This window comes from Sturnira hondurensis, unplaced genomic scaffold (genome assembly GCF_014824575.4).
Source record: "Sturnira hondurensis isolate 20B ecotype Veracruz unplaced genomic scaffold, ASM1482457v3 Scaffold0017436, whole genome shotgun sequence".
NCBI classification, from domain to species: domain Eukaryota; kingdom Metazoa; phylum Chordata; class Mammalia; order Chiroptera; family Phyllostomidae; genus Sturnira; species Sturnira hondurensis.
In genome coordinates, this window is record NW_028090067.1 from 3,312,336 (window position 1) to 3,334,097 (window position 21,762).

General features: G+C 48.7%; 1 protein-coding gene across 1 annotated transcript in view; it reads right to left on the reverse strand.

Moving 5' to 3' along the window:
- Positions 1-241: 241 nt before the first annotated feature.
- Positions 242-21,762, reverse strand: part of NTF3 (neurotrophin 3) — a 69,050-nt gene continuing 47,529 nt past the window's right edge. Inside the window, exon 2 of the mRNA XM_037068329.1 lies at positions 242-1,351. Within this exon, the coding sequence (XP_036924224.1) occupies positions 557-1,351 (795 nt within the window). The 3' untranslated portion in view covers positions 242-556. The remainder of the gene's footprint in view (positions 1,352-21,762) is intronic.

A 21,762-nucleotide genomic window follows, 5' to 3' on the forward strand; every position in this document is an offset into this window, starting at 1 on the left:
TGTAATTGTTCCAGGACATACCACTGGGGTGAATCATCACTCTGATTGGCCAAGCTGACAGCCGAGAAAGGAAGAGCAAGTTCTTGACAGTGAACTTGTGGCCAGAATTGAGAGTTGGGTTCAAAGCTACTGGGTATCCTTTTCTATGGAGGTGATAAGCGTTTTTAATTAATCAAACATGAAGTATACAGGGGCAGGGGGGGCAGATATTACTGTGTCTACACACAACTCTGACATCATCTGATTTTAACAAGTTTACTAAAACGACAGTCATGGCCTTGACAATCAATACTGAATGCCAAATACTGGTGTACACAGATTTTACAGAGCGGCTCCTGAGAGCTGGGTCACAGAGTAAGGTTTAACAGATGGGAGAGGCCTGAGGGAAGGCAAGCACACTGATTTTATTGAGAAAAAAGCTTATATACTGTAGGGTTGCTGAAGTTTAATAAATAAAGGTCAACTTATAATATATAAAAACAATATAAACATTTATATGCTACATGCATATCATATAATTTAAAGTAATAATTTATATATGGGGAGAGATGCCAACTCATGTTCTTCCGATCTTCCTCGACAAGGCACACACACAGGAGGTGTCTATCCGTATCCACCGCCAGCCCACGAGTTTATTGTTTTCCGACGTCAGTGCTCGAACGTAGGTTTGGGACGTTTTGCACTGCGAGTTCCAGTGTTTATCGTCAATCCCCCTGCACCCGTTTTTGACAGGCCTGGCTTCTTTACATCTCGTCTCATAAAAGTATTGTTTGACGGGGGAGTTGCCGGTTTTGATCTCCCCCAGCACCGTGACCTGGTGTCCCCGAATGTCGATGGCCGATGACTTGTCGGTCACCCACAGACTCTCGCTGTCACACACGGAGTACTCCCCTCGGTGACTCTTGTGCTCCGCGTACCTCTTCCGCCGAGATGTTCTGTTCGCCACCACGGGGTTGCCCACGTAATCCTCCATGAGGTACGAGGGAGGGGGCTCCAAGGGGGTGCTGTCACTCAACAGGACCCGGGGTGAGCTGTAGCGTCTCTGTGGCCGCAGCAGTTCTGTGTCCACTGCGATCACCGGCTGGAATTCCGACTTGGTGGGCCGGCCCTGCTCCGGCTCCCGGGGGCCCTCTCCCTCGGGCAGGGTGCTCTGGTAGTTCTCCTTAACGTCCACCATCTGCTTGGAAAGCTTGTTTTTCAAAATATCCGCCTGGATCAGCTTAATAATCAGAGAATTTAGCGAGTCTTCTGGCAAACTCCTTTGATCCATGCTGTTACCTTGGATGCCACGGAGATAAGCGAGAAATATCACATAAAACAAGATGGACATCACCTTGTTCACCTGTAAGATCTGAAAAGGAAACACAGGTGTTACTAGCAGGTGGTGGTAGCTGATGTCATTCTGGGACCAGCTACCCGAGGTCAAGTGTCCCTGTGTGGGTGAGAGAGAGCAGGGTGTCACCACCATTCTAGGTGAGCAAACAGAACTCTGACGTCCAGAGTCAGAGCTTGTCTGTCTCTGTCCTCGGCCCTGGGAACTGCTGCCTTCGTGCCACTCTCCTGAATCTCTAGGGCGCCTTTCCCTCCTAGACGTCCAAGCCTTTAGCGCAAGTCTTTCTGCTAACACCACGGCGGTGTGATGGGGAAAGAGATGTGTGCTGTGTGTGTGTGTGTGTGTGTGTGCATGCACATGTTGTATAAGCGTAAGGGAGAGGGCAAAGCACATTTTTTAAAACAAAATATACCAAAAGCATTGGTGGAGAAAATGACAGTTCAAAAGGGTTAGGCCTCTGCCTGGGACCCACGCCACGAAGGCGGAGGCAGGGTGAGGACCGCGCTCCAGCCCTTGGCCTGCGCGGTTTCCCAGACGGACGGCACCCGCTGCACCTGCACCCGATGGCTTCTTTCTCTGCAGCCTTCTGTGGGCGCGGACCACGTCCTGCCACTTCTTTAAACATCACTGGAGCCTGAAAAAACCATATCCCCCTCCCCCTTGGCAAAGTATGAAGAAATTGAACCTGAAAATTATAAATGCATCTCTATAGCCTTTTATTGGCAGCAGCAACCTTGCAAATAACTCAAGAAACAGAGCTCTACTGTCCCCAGCTGCAGCCCCCAGGGCTCTCAAAGGAATACCCTGAGGCTGGGGGTCGGGTCGGCTGCTTCTATATTTCAACATCCGAAATGGACTCATCTCTGGCTGGGCCACACCTGGTGGAGCTGTTCTCCAACCCTTGGAAATGAACGTGTGGGGCCACTACCCCCTCTGTGAGAGGGCCTGAGCTTCAGGGTGCTCTGCCAGCTCCCCAGAGAACATGTCGCCCGAGGACACCCAACCACCGCCTGGCGACCATCTTCACAAGCAGGCGGCAGAAGACGCGGCAGCAGCAGCAGCAGCGGCAGCAGCAACCAGCTGAAATTAATGAGCCGGACTTGCCCTGAACAGCAAGTTTCCTTGCAGACTATTTTTTTGTTTGTTTGGCTTGTAAATGTTTACATTACAAAATGTTTCGTGTAGTGGTCAGACTTCTAATTCTGCTATCTCCATGTTCAATGGCATTTTAACCCATCAACACTCTCATTCTCTTGCCCTAGTGGAACCTCAACCTGGGGTTGTTCCTGTCCTTGCGGAATCAGTGGGCTATTCTCAAGATACCTTCCTTGCTGGTCTCTCACTAGAGCAAAGCCCAGATTTTAAAAGCTTGGCCCTGGAAGGAGACTGTCTTGTTAGGGTGGCTGCCAAGTCATCCCAACCTGGACCCCGTGACTCACACCACCCATTCACCCAGAGGTACCCATTCTTTCATTTCCACCACTACCATCTCGCTGGCCCCCAGGGGTATAATGTTTCCTGTTTAAACCTCTAATTAAGCCTGGGCGATAAAAACCCTTCCCTCGGTTCACCTTCAGTATTTTCAGGAAAACTTGACTAAATCCGGAAGGAAAACAAAAGGAAAATAAACAAAGGTGTCGAGGGAAACAGAGAAGCTGCCCCACTTACCCAGTACCTGTGTGCGAGCCTGCCCGCGCTAACTGGTTCCCAGGACCCGTGGGCGTAGCCTCTGCTTCCGCCCTCTCATCTGAGAAACTTCTCTCTGTCCCCAAAGGCCAGCAGCGCTGCAGGCACTTTGTTCCAATTTCCGCCTCCTGGCTCCTGGCCTGTCTCTCTGATAAGAGGACCATCCTTTTTCCATGGGAACCACTTTCTGGACAACTGACTCCCTCAAGATCGAAGCTGAGCAAAGAGGTCTAGTTTTGCTTCCCGACCCTAGAGTTTGCCCTAGGAACCGTATTGTCCTAGGAAAGTTGTTCCCACAGGATAACTCATTTCTGTCTCACTCTGCACGTAAGTGGTATTTCTTTTAATTGTGCAGCACCAACAAAATTAAAGTTGGAAAACACAAATATTGCTCGAGTGACTACCCCCTCGAGTGACTACCCCCCACTTGAGCAATACCCCCTTCGCCCACCTCCCCACTCCCAAACAGAATACAATTGCAATAAAGTAATTTGAGACTGAATGTCAATCAGAAACCAAATTTTTTAAATCCCCCCGAAACCCAGTCACTATACACCCAGAATACACAGAGTACCTGCTCATAAGGAAAGAGATCAAGTATGGTCAGTGGGGGGGAGGTCCCAGGCAGAATAAGAGTCAGTGTGCGGATTTGCAAGGTCATGACAAAGGTGAGCTGCTGGGAAGAATGATGGATGATGCCAGCGGACTGGGGATGTGTCTTTATGGCTGGTGGTCTCCCTACAGAACCAAAGAGTATTAGAAGGAAAAGAGTTTTTAATCCAACTTCATTGGATAGATGAGGAAACCCTAAATTGCAGTTTAAAGAAGAGGGGGTGACACCAGGGAAAGAGAGAGGGGTAGGCCCAATCTCCCTTTTCGCCACATTACAATTGGGCTCATACACCCTACACCCCAGCCTCATTCTCTACTCAAAAGATACTTGAATATGCTTTCCAACCCATGTTCACGTGTTGTCCCCGCCCCGCCCCTGAACACTTTCATCACCTCTCCTGTTGGCATTTTACCATTCTTCACTGCCTGGTTCAAAAACGAACTTTTCCACGAGGCTCCCGGCAGCAGCAACGGTCACTCCCTTGGCCTTTCCTGCAGCATGTTCTCCAAATGGCAGTAGTGGTGGGTATGGCAACCCTCAGGGTTTTACACGGTTTACCCACTAGACTCTCTCTTCTTCGAGGCCAGGAGCCCTTTCCTTCCTGTTTGTGCCTGTGCCTCTCCCCGGTGTCCACACCACAGAGCATACAAGGCGGAGGTGGAGGCCTGGGCACAGCGAGTCGGAGTTGGAAGCGAGGATGGCTGATGGCAGAACCAGCTACACAGTGGGCGGGGCCTCATGCAAAAATCATTGTATTTTGCTGTGTATAATGTGCACTTCTTGTCCAAATTTTTGAGGGAAAAAATAAGGATGTGAATTATACATGGGTATAATGATTATGTACCAGGGATATAAACATGGGTGCATAATGTGCCCCAAAACAGGGGTGCACCTGATACGTGGCACAATACGGGATTTAGAGGCAGGGTGGCCGCAGGAAGTGCGAGTGCACTTGCGTCAACGTGCAGAGTCTCCAGGCACGTGTTCTGAGGTCCCATTGCCCTTCACTTACAAATCACGTAATCAGAGATAAAATTCTTAGGAACTGCAACGGCCACCACAGAGCACTGCACCCTGAGTTCACTGGGTCCCTTTCTGGGTATGGGACCCTGCGCCACTGTGCTGGTGGCACACCCATGAAGCCAGCCTTGGCTACAGAAACTAAGATGTTCTGTCTCAGGGAAATAGTTTGAAAGTAAGAGTAGAAATCCATCTTTTGTTCTAGAGGGATGGGCAAAGCCCACAGAGTACTGTGGTGTCAGGTTCAGAGTGGCGGACAGTTGCTATGACTTTGGCTGTAATCTGGCAGAGAGAGCCTGGGGTTGTGGAAAATGCAAAGCCCCTCAGACGGCCCGTTTTCTTCCTCCGGGCAGTGGTGACCAAGGATGGAGGGAACTAAATAGGGCAGTGGGAGAGGTCAGGGTTGTGAGGGAGAACTGTTTTATCACTGATATTGCTACAAATTGCCAGAGTACGGTGAGCATAAAAAGCCGACTGACTTTTAGTTGGTTTCATTATTGTTTCTAAATTCTCTACGGACAATACTACTGCTTGTACCCTGGTGCACTTTCCCAGCAAGCCACACCTCGGCATGCACAGCCTCTGCAGCCCCAGGGCATTTGGTGGGTCAGAACACAGGGGTTCTGACTCTTTTAGAAGGTCCTGCCCCCTTTCAGAGTCCCAACACACAAACTTGGCACAAAGAAATCAGGCCAGCACTGGTGGGGGCTGGGTGGGACAAATGGGGAAAAAAGCTAATAATATCAAAAGCAGCTCAATGCCCCCGAGAGCAGGTCCTGCCATTTCTGGATCTGCACTGTTCATTACCACCAAACCCAAACCTCCCTGGGATGCTCTGCAACCAGCAGCGAGAGCCATCGTCTGCAGACCGCTGAGTGTTGCTGCATGATTTGCAAGGCTGCGTTAAAACCCAGCAGGCTTCCCGTGGACTCTACTAGATAATCTGCTTTCAGCTTTTTCTGTAAAGAGTAAGCCCTTGAATGTGGGTTGGAGAACTCACCAAAACACAATTTGGAAGTTGCAAGCGCCCTAGATAACCCCCTCTGTTTTACAGATAAGGAAACTGCGGTCTGGCATGGTGGTGCTACACTACAGCGGAGGGCGACGGGTGCACTCGGTTCTCCTGCTCAACAGAGTCACGGGGCTGGTGCGTGGTGCAGCTTATTCTCAGGGGCGAGCGGTGAAATCTCTGTGAAAGCACTTCGCACAGCACGTGGCACAGAGGGCTGCCCTGGAAACACTGGTGGAACACAAGCCTGAATTGTCTGTGGCAGCAGAGATGCTGCGTCCCCGCCCTCCACGCGCTCACACGAAGTGCCAGGGGACTAGGTACCTGGAGAGGGGCCGTGGAAAAGGGACTGCAGCACCAGCGTGACCTGGGCACAGCATGCCAGTGAATTTCTGGATTTAGAGGGACATCTGTGCTCCTTCTCTGGTGCTCAGTGTAGTTTATAAACAACTAGCCTACTGTGTCATCACGGTCCGCATGTCTCCTCTTTGATGATGTCTTTTTCATCCATGCGAACCTGATGCCGAGCACAGGGCTGGTCTCATTTATTGAATGAGCGCCTACTACGATCCAGGTCTACCCGAAACACTGCTTACTGGACCTCAATCTGTATAGACTTCTGCCAAGTCTGGTTTGGAAGCCAATCAACTCTGCCTTCTTTTCCCAAAGAAAATACAGGCCCTGGCTCTGAAGTAGGCCAGGGTCCCTAGGCTCTTCTTGGCTGTAATTGGAAAAAGACCTGTTAAATACCTCAGTAAAACCCCCTTCCTACACTCTCCCCAGTGCCCATTTCCCCTGCAAGGAGTTTTCCAAGATCCTGACCAACTTGCATATGCTGTTTTCCTCACTTAGAAATGCTTTCCCACATATGGTGTTTTCTCAGTCCCTGGAGCAACATTCCTACAAGGTTTCACCATCCCTCAAAATACTCAAAAGAGAGCAATTTCTGATTCCTCCTTTTTGGCTCCGTTTGCAACACACACAGAGGGTTGCGGGTATTTGAGAAGCAGATGAAGTGGAAAAGGAAGCTGGGGTGAAGAATGGCACAGGATCTGAGCCCGGAGTAGGCACCAGGTCTGCCCTGACCACGTGCGGAGAGTTGGGGCCTATATCTGCCGAGTTCCGATTTCCCTTTCCCGACACTCCCTGGCTCCTTCTGACCACACACCAAAGACCTCGCTTGTGCATACACGTGAAGTAAATTTCTAGCCTGGCCAGAGTGGAAGCACCACAAACAAAAGTGCTATGTGCCACATAGTGACGTACATCCAATCTTTAACCTTGATAACAACTCCTCTGAGACAGGTACTTCCATCTCTGATTTTGGATGGGGAAACTGAGGCGCGTGTTGGTTTAATAACTGGCTAACAAGCAGGAGAGCCACGGTCTGATCAGAGTCTGGCTTTGGAGCTGACACTCTTAACGATTATACTGTCTCTCTGTCTGTCCCTGCTCCCAAACATTCCAGAGAGTTTATTTCCAGAGGAAGCTCAAGTTCCAAGCCTGGAGCCAGGACAGCTGCCACCAGCAGGTTGAGCGTCTCTCCAAGAAGCCTCAGCTCTAAGCAGAGTTTCCAGGGATTTGAGGCCACCAACTCCCCATATTCCCTATGAAAACATCGGCCAAGAAATCAAGGAACAAAATTCAGTTACTCCTGGCCCTTCCTGGGCCTGATGCTCTCCAAGGTGAGCCCCTCTGCAGGTTGCCCGTCCCTGCAGAGGCCGTGTGTTGTAGTGGACAAAGACTGTACCTTCTCCAGCTCTGGGTTTGGTTGGCATCAGTGCTGAAAATCAGGGTGACATACAAAGATGACATAAAGACTCTAGCTTTCCTCAGGGAGCAGGTATGAGATAAAATGTGGCAACGCTTTTAAATTTGCCAAGCTTTTAATGTGCAAATTCGAGACATTTCTTGGTTTCTGGTACAGCCATGTCCTCTGGAGGCAAAGGCGTCCCCCGGCTGGGGTTAACAAGGACACCGTCCAGCTGTATCCAGACGGGCCCGCTTCTTTGGAGAATTTCTGCAGCTATGACATGGTCTCTGACGAATGCTAAGGGCTCAAAAGACCACATCCTGCCAGATAACCCTAACGTCTTGTTCAGGGAGTGGAAAAGGAGAGAGGTGGGAAAATGATAGATTCTAAAGTAGAATGACAAAAAGGAAAGGAATGCAGTGGAAATATTAAACTGAGGCCATATAAAAGACTGGCTAAGCTTGCTCCCCGTATCTTAATTGCAAAATTAATTCAAATTGGCTTTGTTCAAACACAGCTCCTGAGGTCTAAAAATTAGTCAGTGGGGCCCCGTGAAGACATCCTGACCCGGGAGAAGGTAGGGGGTGGGGAGAGACAGGTCCTAGTGGAGCCTCCCCCGGGGATTGGTCTGGTTTGGGTTAACCTCTTTATTAATGATCCGAAGCAGGAGAGAGGAAAAAGTGGCAGGTTAATTAAAATGCACGGATGACGCTCAGAGGGAAGGTGCTATGAACATCGGTGAGGACAGAACAATTACTCCCCAGCACCCAAGGGGCTTGGCAACCCGGAAATAGCATGATGAGATTCAAACTGGAAACACGAAGGTTAACTCACTGGGGACCAGATGAATCCAAAACCAACAAGGGAGGGAAGGGCTCGTAAAGGGATGAAGGCAAGGAGTGACTTGGAATTGTTACACTGAGTGAGTGGGAAATGAACTCACATGGATAAGGCCATGTGGGTTTCCCCTATAGCACACCATTCTCTTCTAAAACCCACCTCACTCATTCTCAACACACCTTTGGAGTGGCGGCAACTATCACATTCCCTCTCTTAGGAAACACACACAAAATATGTAGATAAACTGAGCTTTAGAGAAGGCACAAAATGGAGAAAGCAACATCAGAGAGCAAGTCAACACTGCCACCAGACGATGTGATGAGCACGCTCTAAATTCCCCCAGCCAAGAGGGCTGGCTGATCTAGAGGGCCGCCTCTCCGTGCTGCTTTGGGTGAGACCTCACTTGAGAACCCCCGGCCCCGGGGCAGGTCTGCGTCTACATAGAGTCAGTACAGGACAGAACAGAGGCACAGAGGCAAATGCCCAGCCTGTTCTTTAAAAATCCCTCATTCTGCATAGTTCCTCTGTTAAAACTCTTAACTCGGGGTTCTGAAACTGACTGACATACTTGGCCCAGGATCTGGAAGAAGACAGACAAGGTCTTCGGTTTTCAGGAAAAGCATATTCCAGAATGAAACAAAATGAGAGAGTCTCAGAAGGACAACTTGTCTCCCTCAGTAAGGAACTTCTAAGTTGGTCTTAGAGGCCAATAGATGGAGAATGGAGACCCCTGGATGGACAAGGAACCTATATTCCAAAACGAGCCCGATGCCCTGAGATGGAAGCTGAAAGCTGTGAGTTTTCTTTGCACGGCTGTCAGGGAGGAATCTTACGTTGTTCAAAGCATACCCTCCTCTGGCCCCAGGGCAGGGAAAGACGGAAGGTATGGCACACATCAAAACACTGTACACCAGCAGCTCCAAGAGGGAGGGAGTGCAGTAAGTGCTCGGGCTAAGGAACTCTCTGGTGTGGTCCCATCTTGGCAAAGAGATCTGAAAGGGGCTTGGTATGCTGGTCCGAGCCCCAGGGAACCCAGGTTTACTTTAACCTTCCCACACTACAAAGGCGCATTTCATGGCCAGAGGGTGGACAAGGAAGGATCTGCAGAGAAAATTCGGGTCAGTCTAGCTCCTGGCCACAGGGCATTTATCTAGTAAACAGTTTTCTTTGTTCTGGGCACTAATACACATGCCCCACTGGGCATAAAGGTGTGCATGCATGGGCTTGTGTGTGAGCTCACACGCACCCACACCACGCGCATGCCACATAGCGTACTGCATAGCTGCCGTGGATGAGGATGGGTTAGTCAGGCTAGTCCCAAATTAGCATATCATTTAATATTCTGACACATTTTGGTTTTGGTTTTATTTTCTGCATCTGGGTTAACTCCATTTTCCAAGTGTGAAAATACACAGGGAAGGCGGTTGCTTTGATTACATAGACAGTTCGGGGACCACCTTGCGTTAAACTCAGAGAGTAACTGCTCCAAGTCAACCTTTTTGTTCTTAACTTATGGCTCATGGTTGAGGTGGGTTTATGAGCCATGCATATGCATTACCTGCAACGTGCTATATAGCTGTTAGTTAATATTATTACAAGGGAGGGGCTGCTGAGAACTGATCTCTAATGATTATAATAAATGATGATGATGATGATGATGATGATGATGATGAGAAAGTATCATTCTTGTCCACCCAGCCAAGACTGAGTCTCAAATGGCAAAGTAGAGAAGGTGGCTTTATCTTGAGAGATGGAAGCTGAGGGAAATCCCAAAGCATGACTTCCCTTCACACTCTGGCTGCCTCTTCCAAACCTAGACCACAGCTGGCTTGGCAACACCCGAACCTCTGACTGTGTCTCAGCCAGAGCAGCAACAGCAAGGCCGGGATCAACCCAAACCATAACAGTCTGGCCCCAGGAGGACTTGGCCGCAGTAAGTGTGGGCAGATGGCAGCCTTTCTCCTTCAGTCTTGACAATCAGTTCCGTGGCACATACAGCCTATGCCTCCCCCTCACACCTCCTCCTGGCCCCACAGCCAACCTCCTTTCAGGAGGATGCGGGACTGGCAACAGGTTCGTGGCTGTCTCTGGTCTGAATCCCTTCTCCAGGAAACCGCCAAGGACAAGGCGTCCTTGCACACTGGGGGCGTCTCCCCTCTGCTCACCTCGGCTGCCATCATTCAGCAGAACACCCTGACAGACAGGGAAACCGAGACGAGAGAGGTGGCTGTGTGGTGACTTCCTGAGCCTCTTCTCACCCAGTTACGAAGCGATGCTGGGATGTGCAAACAGAAAGAAAACCCATCTCCCACTGAAACTGGAGTGAGTGGTAGGCACTTCATAAATGTTATGACTCCAATCCCAAACAGTCTACTGAGTCTCTTTCTGGGCAGCTGAGCGAGACTAAAAACCAACCCAAAGCTTGTCCTCTGAAAGCAGTTTTGGCACCAATACCCTGAACCCAAAGCTGCCTTTAATCACAGGCACAGTCATAATAATCGCTAGCATTTGCTGAGCCGCGCCATATGCTCGGGACTTTGCAGGACAGTTCACATGGATTATCTCGATTAATCCTCATAGATATGATTATTATTCCCACTTTGCTGCCGAGGAAACTGAGGCTCAGAGGGATTAAGTCCTTTTGTCTGAGACCACACATCGATTGAGAGGCAGAGCCAGAATGCCAACCCCTGTGTGTGCGACCGCACAGAACTTAACTTTTAACCGATACTGGGTAACACCTCCCAATCCACTCGAGAGGCTAAGGCACCTGCTACTGGCTTGCAGTGAATCAGACAGCGAGCACCACACTGGTGTGTTAATGGTCCTTTCCCTTTTTTGAGAAAGAGACATCCAAGACAGGCTCTCTGAAAGGCAGAGGACTTTCACCATCTGAGGCTGGCATCACCAAGTTATAGCAGCTGAAAAGCCTATTCCTGCAACATGGGGCTAATGGGCTCATTTACCTGTGCTTCAGTTTCCCCAACTGGAAACTACTCCTTCCCTATTTCCTTATCTGATGGTAAAGAAGACCAATCACCCAGGGATTCTTTGTGAAAATTGCTGGAATTTGGAAGGTGAGGCACATTTCTGAATCTTTGGTTTTCCACCATCTTAGTATATTTGCAGTTGACAAGGAGAAATAAAGCAACACTGACTCCTGGCACACGGCTCACTCTGCTCTAGAGCTGAAGACCAGCTCACGGGGCAGCTCTGAGCAGCTCTGTGGCTGTGGGAGAACTACGGCCCGTCTCGGGGTCTCGGTCCCTAACATAATTTCTCCTCAGGGGTGCTGCTGGTATTTAGGGAAGGACGACTCTTTGTTGTCAGGTTTTGTCCCCCACACATGAAGCCCTGGCCCCAACCTAAGTAACAATCATGTCCCCAGTCATGGTGACAGCTTCAAAAAGCACTCATACTTTTCCAAACACCATCTGAGGTGGCCTTACCCCTCCTGGTTAAGAATCACCTAACATAACACCGGTGGACGAAAGCAGTTGTTCTTAGCCACTTTTGGATCATTGACCCTTTTTAGAATGTAATAAAAGCTAAAAAAAACCTTTATCCTACAAAAAAATCTATGTGCATAGAAGAGAAAAAATTGCAAAGTAATTTCAAGGCAATTCACAGATTCCATAAAGCTTAACCCAGAGAACCACAGATCCTAGATGGAGAACTCTTTTTTTTTATCCTTTTAAACATTTACTGAGATATCCGCTCAATAACATGGATTAGGGGATACAAATGCTAGTCCTGAAATTACAATGGTTAGCAAAACAAATTTTTTAATTTTAATTATTGTTCAAGTAGTTTTCTGTCTTTTACTCCCATCCCAGCCCACCCTTCTTGAACTAAAAAGTTTCAAAGGTTCTTTCTAGCCACAGTACTCTATGCTTCACAACTGTCAGACCTGAGTCATTTCTTCACTAGATCACACGATCCTTACCATTGGTCTCATTTTCTGGTCCTCCCTGTTTCTCTGCATCCCTTTCAAGCTATGGAGCCAGACAATGTCATCCTAATCTACCAGGATTATCACATAATAGGAAATATTTGATGAGAAGGTAACCTGCCCAAAAGGAAACAATAAACTAGTGGAAGAGCCAGAACTAGAACCCAGCCCTCCAGAGGTCCAGCCCTGGACTACTCATCAGGACGCAGCACAGAGCAATATATTTAACAACAGAAGGACAGAAATCTGCCCATGAGGCTCCACTGCCATCAGGGCTTTCTCAGGGAGGGATAGGGTCCCATGTGAGACTAACCAACATGGCGTGTTTAACACCACATGTGAGAGGGCTGGAGCCCTGGCAGCCTCACCCAGCCTAAGAGGTAGCCCATGAAGGCAGCATCCTTCCTTCCTTCCTCTTATAAATATTTGTGTGGCATCAGGGCTATTACCTAGTGACATCCACATTTCTCGAGTGCTTTGGGACTTCATGCATTTTCCTTTTCATCTCTCATCCCGCCATGACTCTGGATGACTTTACCTCCAACCTGGTGGCTTTGCCATCCCTCTGGTCTCCTTGTTCTGCACCATCCTCAAAACCAGTGTGCCCCATTATCTCCATTATCTTTGAAACGTCCCTGTTTCTGAGGAGCCAGCCGCCACTACGGTTCTAGGGACGAGGAGCACTGGGCTTGGTTGCATAGTCTCTCATGAGAAGGAGCTGGAGGTGGGAGGGCTGCAGAGCAGGCACAGGACACTGGCCGGGGAGACACCCCTGGAAGCTCGAGAGAGGAGGCTGCAGCACAAACAGAGGCTCACTTGCTACATCAGAGAGCGAAAGTGGGTAAATCCATCACTCCACAATAGGGTCTAGCCAGAACATACACTGGGGCCAGATACTGTGCACAAGGACGTTGCTAATTGAAAACATGGCTGCTGATTTTTGACTTTCCTCCCATCTAGCGGTGGTGTCCATGTGCCCTTTCCTTGTGTCTGGGAGCCTTGTGGCTGTTCTGACCACAGTGTGGTGGAAGTAGGAGGGCTAGGCCGTTCTTGGAGCCCTGAGCCTCCATGCGAGTCATCTGACGGTCCTGAGGCCACCAGGCTGGAGGGGCTCCCCTGATGCTCTTCCAGCCAGCCCCACCCAGGTGCTAGTCTTGCACGTGAAGCTGGCCTGAGTGATCTGAACCAGCTCCTCAGCCAACTGAATAGCACCAGGCAGCCTCTGTCAACGCCACGCAGCACAGGAGACTCCCCCACCCCAGGTCCACCCAAGCCCCCGATGCACAAAATCATGACAAACAATGTAAATGGTTGTTGCTTTACACCACTAGTTTGGGATGGTTTGTTCTGCAGCAAGAGATAAGCAAACACCCAGAGCTGCAAATACTCCACAGGATCAGAAGTGTCATCTTTCAGGAATGGTCTGGGTCGCTTCCTGGATGAAGGATGTAATGTGGATCTCCAGGATAACTACTGGGACCTACTAGCTACCTGAGGCTGGAACTCTGAAGATCAGCAATGTCAATGACCGTGGGTGGCTCTACCTGAGGTGCTGCCATCCCAGTGGGTCTGACTGCAAAGTGGCAACCAGAGGTGTGAAGCTACCCTCCTTCAGGGTGAGTGTGAGTGTGTGTGTGTGTGAGAAGGGGGGGCAGGGTGGGGAGGAGGAAGGAGCAAGAGAGAGAGGCAGACAAGGGTTTCTTGAATAAGGGGTTTCGGCTGAGTCAAAGGCCCCTGAACAGGTGGCTTTTTTACCTGGCTAGGGAAACACAGGGGTAGGGAGAGAGAATGCCCCCTACCAAGCCACTACTACTGTAGCCTAGAGGGTGTCTACACTTAGATTCGTGTTGGAAACTGCTCTGCCTGCCACCATCCCACAGCTAGTTAAATCCTTTCATTAGGTTACATTTTCTCCCCACCCACTGGGGGAACAAACAAGACGGTGCTGCAGACGTGGCAGGCAGCCGAGGACCCCGTGCTATGAGGAAGCACAAAGAAATGAACACTCTGTTTCAAAAAGAGCTCCCTGAGCGACTCGGGGGTCCACGAAACAGACCATGATGGTATCGGTCATGTGTACCTTGTCCCCAGGGTGGCTGGTGCAATGCCCAGCAGCACTGCCATCGAAGGTGGGTGGGAGGAGGAATTCCAACCAATACACGTGCTGCTGGGAAACAGGCTGGGCTGTGTGTGTGTGTGTGTGTGTGTGTATTTCTCTATGTATGTCTGTGTGTGTGTATATGTGTGCCCTTAAGTAAGTGCATGCATGTGTATCTGTGTTGTTTGTTGGGAGAGGGAGGTGAGAAGGGGAGAAAACCCAAGGGTTAAGAGGGATCCCAAGACTAGTGCTCTCCCCTCAGCTTTCCCATTCAGCCACCGTGAGACCTTCCCTCCTCCCAAACACTAGTTTGCTCTTCTGCAAAGTGAGGGAGTCAGAGTAGATCATCCTGCGATCATTCCAGTGCTAGCTGTCTGCCTGCCCACAGGAGGTGTGAACAAGCTCTGGGCTGGATGCTTTCTCTCGGTCCCCTTGGACACAGAAAGTGAGAGATGGCTCTGGGGGTCCTCCTCATGCCCCCACCCAACACACACACACACACACACACACACACACACACACACACACCCTGTCAGCTCTGCAAATTTACAGAGTAAGGCATAAGGCTCTGGTGGCCTTCTCGGGTCCCTACGAATTGGAAACAAGTAAGGACAGGCAGGGGAGAAGCCCGGGAGATAGAAAGAGAAATTCTGGGTCAAGTTTGCATTTCTCATTATTTCTCCAACCCTTCTCAAATTCCTTTTGTTTAGAAACCTCCTTGGGTTTCTGAAGCCTACCCCTCCCCCATCCCACCCCTGAAAAACTCTAGGAGCTCCTCCAGCCTGTAACCCTTCTGGATAACACGTTCCATATGTCGGTCACTCTGCATGAAATGTTTGCACTCACTTTTCTGGTCACCTCCTCCGTGGTCTCCCCACACTGCCTCTCCCTAGAAGAGCCTACCAAGCGCCTCTCAGGCCCTCTATTCAAGAAGCCTGAGGTTGGCTCCGGTTGGAGCACCCTGTGCTTTCCCCAACCCCAGGTCAGTTCCCAGTTAGGATTCCTGCAGGTTTGCTCCCCGAGTGCCCAGAGCACTTGCCTTTTGCTCCAGCCCACCCGCCGCCACGACAGCTGTGGGGACCCTCCTTTAAGCACTGGGGCTAATTGAGCAGTGCTCTGACGGGGCTGGCCACGTTATTTGCTTAGCGTGTGTGCTTTTATAGCAGGCAACACAGCATTCTATTGTCTTCCTTCCCCACCCCAGCTTCCCCTCCTCCCCCATGGCTACCCACCACAATAAATAAAGGCTGAAGAGATTTTTCCAGTGTAACTTCCAATGTTCCTTTGGGGTTGCAAACAGATCTTTCAGCCCTCCTCGCTTGACCCCTACCTCATGTACCTCCCCTATGCACCCTGCCCCCTCTGATACAGCATTTGGCTACTGCACTTGACTCTTGGGGGGAAAAAAGAAAAAAGAAAAAAAAGAAAAAAGAAGCTGCAATGCACAGCTTCACACCGGTCTTGATGGGTTTCTACAGCTCCGGAGGGGTTGAGTTGGGTGGGCTGAAGATGACCTCAAATTGGTCAAGGGAGCCGGAGAACTGCATGCAGCTTTTCTTCCTCAAAAGCATCATTGTATTGGAGGGCTACAGGCCCCTATGGGTGCTCTGTAGAGCCACCAGAAGCCATCTTGAAACAGGAAATGAGGCAACCTTCTAACCTAACAAGTGCAGGCAGGAACAAGTGAGGAAAACGGGGGCTGGACTGAAGGCTCAAGGCTTTCCAAAACAGACACATGGGTCTCGGGCAGAGAAACACATCTGGAGACGTGGCATAATCATCAATTCTTAAAGGAAGGAAGGATGGTACATTGAGCACCAACTATATGCCAAGGACTGCAATTTAAAACTTAATCATCCTGTCCCTAGCTTTTCTGGTGGGTATAGAGTTAGGAAAATTATAAAGAGAGGGTACTGCTATTTTAAAGCTGAGAAATTTAGGGCATAAAGTTGGTGAGTGATAGGCTCACAGTTGTCAGTCATAGTTTGCGGTAAAGTTAAAACCTGACTCCCAATCCTATTTGTATCATAAGAGATAATCCTCTCTCTATTATCAAAGTCCTAAGTCCAGAGTCCAGACTATGTGCCTGTGATCTCTTATCAGGAAGTAGAGATCCTCCATCTATCTGTGAAGTTTGGGAGGTCCCTTATAGTACAAAATGCAGACAGTATTTTCCCCCCAGGCTCACCATTTCTTGGATGCACCGATTTATACAAAGGGAATAATTTCTAAAGCTAGGCCACCTCCATTGCAAGAGCATCCCATCCAGGGAGGTGGATGGGGCCTTTCACTGGCTCAAGTTCTACACCTACTTCTTTTTAAGCGTCCCCTACTCCTGTCTTCCCCCAGTATTGGCGCCATTCAGTCTAAAGATTTATTGTATTCTGGAGATCAAACAACAGGTTAAGCTAAAGTGTGTGTTCAAAGCAATCTCAACAATACCTGTATTATTAAAATGATAATAGTGAAGGAAAATATGTTGATGATGTGTTTGGGTGATGCATGGTGGCTAATGAGACAGCTGAACTAATGTAATTGGGGAGATCTGACTTCAAAAGCTTCGATTATGCTTGAAGGGCTTGGCAAGGAGCCCTGCAATTTGGTGCTAATGAGTGGATTAACATGGAGGATAAGGGGGAACCCGCAAATGTGCAGGAATGTGTCCTGACACTGTGCTGGGCACGCAGTAGAGGGGCCAACAAGGACCTGATGAATTGAAGCGGAAAAAGGTAGGAGACCTCAGGACAAGCAGTCATTTTTGGCCAACAGACCAGCTCTTCTGCCACTGGACCAATGTGCCAGGCATTGGAGCCACCGATTTCAGGGAGCTCTGTTCCAGTTTGCTGGAGAGGATGCTGCAGTGAGTTGCTAGGCGTGCAGTCCGAATGACCAGGTTAACTGGATTTTACAGACAGGACTGCAAAGGAAGGTCCTTCTAGATCTGAGGTCCTGCGATTCAGGGTAGATGTTGTGAAGGCAAAATGCTCCACCACAGGGGGGTCCATGGTGCCACGGAGGTCTGCGGGGCAGAGCAACTTCCGCCCCAATGTGGGGGAGTCAGGTGGTAGAGGGGACAGGATTGTTGCTGACTGAGCAAACTAAGGGGTCTGGAAACATACTGGGCTTGGTTCAGAAGGTGGAACTTTGATTCTGTAACATGATACATTTTATTTCCTCTTGCTGGTATTAATAATGGAGTTGTCTAATGCCACCCTAACAAAATTTATGAAGCAATGACTCACCCGAGAAAAGGAAGAAGTAATGATCTCAGTTTGTATGCTACTTATGCTTGTGAAAAGGTTGGGTACAAATCAAATTTTTGTGAATTGATTTATGTTTTAAAACACTAGGAGGGTTTGCAATATCAATCTTACTGTAAATTCCTGCAGAAAGCAGTAAATAATAAGTCTTGAATTTAAAAAATTATATATTGACTAGTTTTAGTTTAAAGCAAAGGACACCTTTAAATGCAGAGCAACTTGGCTGTAAACACATTACAATTCCACAGTGAGCACAAATCCTTTGAGATTGAAGTCTTTACCAAGGGAAAAAGATTTATTCTTTAATTAGCTCTTCAACTGTCTGGGTACCTTGTTAAAATGCATGATTCTCTATGACATTCTTCAGGAAGCTAGAAACCTAGAAGAAGGAAAGAGGCCAGAGAATTTCCCTGCAGGAAGTTCCCATTTTTCTGCTCCTATGCCCTAAACATGTCAACCTAAGTTCCCATGAAAGTCCTCTTAAAAATCCCAATAAGGAAAGGAACGGAAGGAAGACAGGGCAAGCAGAAGTCATGAACTCTGTACTTAGTGAAGGCTCAAGAATAATTATAGTATCAGTGACAATGACAGCTACGTCACTGAGCCTTTACTCCATGTCAGGAGCGGTACTAGAGAATTGTGTAATCACAATCCGATTTATTTCTATTGCATGCCCATGAGGCAGGTCTTACAGTTCATGATCCCTTATCTGAAACCCTGCCCATTACTGAATGTTACCTAACGTGCCCAATAGGTCTGGGGCAGTATCCCATGATTAGACAAGTTCATATTACCACTGCAAAGATATATTCACTTGAGTGAGATAAAGAGTATGTTAACTCAGGTCATATTCTCCAGCCAAATTGATCTGCTGTCACCTTAAGAAACAACTCTGGGTTTTGAGCTTTTCAGGGTTTGGAACTGTAAAGAAGAGACTAGAGATATGTATTGTTCTCTCTATTTCATAAAAACAAACAAACAAACAAAACTAGCTCAAGAGAAGTAGCTTGTGTGAAATCACGCCACGGCCATGGTCTTGTGAAGATTAGTAGCAGAGCTGGGATTTGAACCAAGGCATGTCTGACACTGAAACCACACTGCTGAGCACCAGGCCATGCTTGTCATGTTCCCCATCCTGGGGCCTGAGGAGATGAAAACTCTCTACTGAGGTTTTCCGAGGAAGCCAAATTAAACCGTGACTGCGTACACCCCTTTCCATGTTTAAATAGTTTTTTCCTTAAATACGTTTTTCTATAGAGATTCTTTTCCTTATTATTATAAAAGCATGTTAAGGAGCATTCTACAAATACAAAAATATGTAAAGAAATCTAGCAGCTTCCACAAATATTATTACGGAATATTTGTGCCCAGGCTTTTTTTTTTTGGAAACATGCAAAGTTTTCCATGCCCTGCATAGTTGAGATTGTTTAATATACACCTTTTTGTGACTTTCTTTCTTCATCTCATCATTTAAGCATACTATATATCTTAATCCCATCATATTAAAACTCTACATAAACAAAATGTTGATGACTACCTAATATTCCATCCCAGGAATACGCCACAGTGTACTGGATGACACTGCCTTTGCATGAAAAATTAGTATTTCCAATTCTCCACTCTCATAAATAATGCTGCAGTAAATGTCTTCATGTTCAAAGCTGAGAATTGGTACAAGCTATTCCCATGGTCCCTCGCTTCAGCCACTTTTAACCCTCTGGTCACATCTGCCTTGCAGGTCCCCACCTCAGGTCAGTGCAAACATCCATTCACTGCTGGTAGCCAGCCTGCTGGGAGCGGGGAAAACAAACACGCGTGTGCACTGCATGGTGCCAGCACGCTGATGCTGTCAGGTTCAGCTCAGCCTTGCTGTTCGAAGAGCCACAGTTTGCCACCTTCATGCTTTGAGACTCACGCCAGCTCTTCCTTTCATTCCTCACAACAGCCTTTTCAAACCTGCACTTGTCTCCTAGTCTCTTAGAACACAGAAAATCTTCCCTCCTACTTCACAGAAAAAAAAAAAAGAAAGAGTCCCTTTGGTGGGCACCTGTCACTCTCTAACACCCCCTACAAATCTACTTAAATTGAAGTGACCCGATACTTTATTACCCAAGTCAGAACATAGTTGAAAGTAAAAGGGAGCGTTATTAATCACTTGGTTGGGGTCACTGCAGCACAGCAGGTCTGACTCGGGTCAACCCGGCCGTGTGGCCACCCTGAGTAAGCCATAATCTGCTCGGAGTCACTCAGTTGTCCTTGTCACACAACCCTCTCTAACAGGATCCACACGGACAGGCTGGTCCCACTCCCTTCCATTCCCTCAGAAGCCTCAGTCCTCAGGTTTCCTCTCCTCAGTATGTAATGTCTGGCTGTTGCCAACCTTAAAAAAAGAAAGAGGAAATAGTCGTCTTTAAGGGTGACTCCCTGATCCCAGCCCAACTTCATAGAAGAGCACTGCATCCATACCTCCCCACCACAGGCAGAGTTCTCTCCTTCCCCGACCACCAGCCCCAGGGCCCTCACGACGAAGCGCTCCTGGAACACCTGAGCTCCTGGAACACCTGAGCTCCTGGAACACCTGCGCTCCTGCTGTGAAATCAGACAGACCAGATGCGTTGCTGTCCTCGCATCTCCCTCCTGCTCTGTGACAGCACTCACGCGTGGCTTCGTCCAGTGGCTACCAGTGCTTACCTTCTCACTCTCTCAGTGTTGTTTCCCAAACGCTGCCTTTCTCTTCTCACCTGTGCTTATGACTGTGCCATCTCATGCACCCTGTGTGTGAGTGGATGGCATCCATACCCACATCTCCAGCACAGACCTCAACCCTAGACTCCAAGCCCACAGATCCAACTGCCTGCCGCACATCTCCACTTGAACGTCACAGAGGCATCTCAAGGGCAATATATCCAACCCTGAGGACGCCCTCTTCCCCAGACCCCGTTCCTCCTCTGGCCTTGTGTGCTCGCTCAGGAAAGGGTGCCAGCATTGATCCGAGATCACACAACAGTCCTCTTTCTTCCCTGTCCCCATATCAAACTGATCTTTAATTCCAGTTGATCCTGACTCCTCCTATTTCTCAAAATCCATCCCTCTTTTCTCTGCAGCCCATGCTATACCTCTCTGGCCTGAATTACTTCAGTGGATTCCTCGATGGTTTCTGAGACCCCAATTTTGCCCCCTGCCCAGCCTCCCTATCATTTCTTCTCCACACTCGAATGAAATGATCTTTATAACATTAAGCCTAGCAGGGTCATTCCGCAGCTGGATAAATGTCTGTTCTTTTTTAAAACCCTAAAGATAGAGCCACGATGGCTCAGCCTGGCATGAGACCCTTCATGATCTGGTTCTTGGGCGCCATGCTTAGCAGTTCTCCTCCGACACGGTGCACGCCAGCCCCAGGGAGGGCCCTCGGTTCTGCAGACACTGCAATGTGCTCTCTCACCTCTGGGAGGATTCCCCTACTACCTCCTTTGCCAAGAACACTCCCCACCACTCCCCCTACCTGGCTGATTCCCATTTATCCATCTGATAATGCCCATGCATCATCTCCCTGAGGAAGACTTCCCTTAGCAGTTACCACCTTCTTTTACAACCATCCTTTTACTTGTTATATCCTCAGAGACAGTGAGTTCTCTGTGTTAGATGTCCCCAGCACCTAAAGCGGCACCTGGCTCACCACAGGTACTCAGTAAGAAGCTCCTATAAGTAACATCACTAGATAGAAGGGATGAACCTCTTAAGAAGTGTGACCATTTATTATTTTGTCCTGGTATAATGATTATGAGTTCTCCCTTTCAAGCTCACCCTTCTCCAAAGGCCCAAAGTGTGCATAACTGTACACTTTAGAGAAGCTCATTCGGAGCCAAGAGCAATAAAGTGGGTAGGGTGAATTGGCTGAAGATGCTTATGTGAGTCTTGGCAAAGGGACTTTCGGGATGGGCTGGGTGATGGTGGATGACCTGGGTGATCTCTCATGCAAAACTGCTTGTCAGTTAACGGCACAGGAAGACTCCAGATGCCAATGAGGAAAATAAAAATTTCAATTCCAGCAGCCCTGGCTCAGTGCCCAGAAGCAGCACAGTTTCTTCTCTTTAGGAAGGAGGGCAAGAAGGAAGGCAGGTCTCAGGTTCACAGAGAAGACACCTGCACTCAGATGAGAAGGAACTCCCCATCTTAAGATGGTCTTACACCTGTCTGC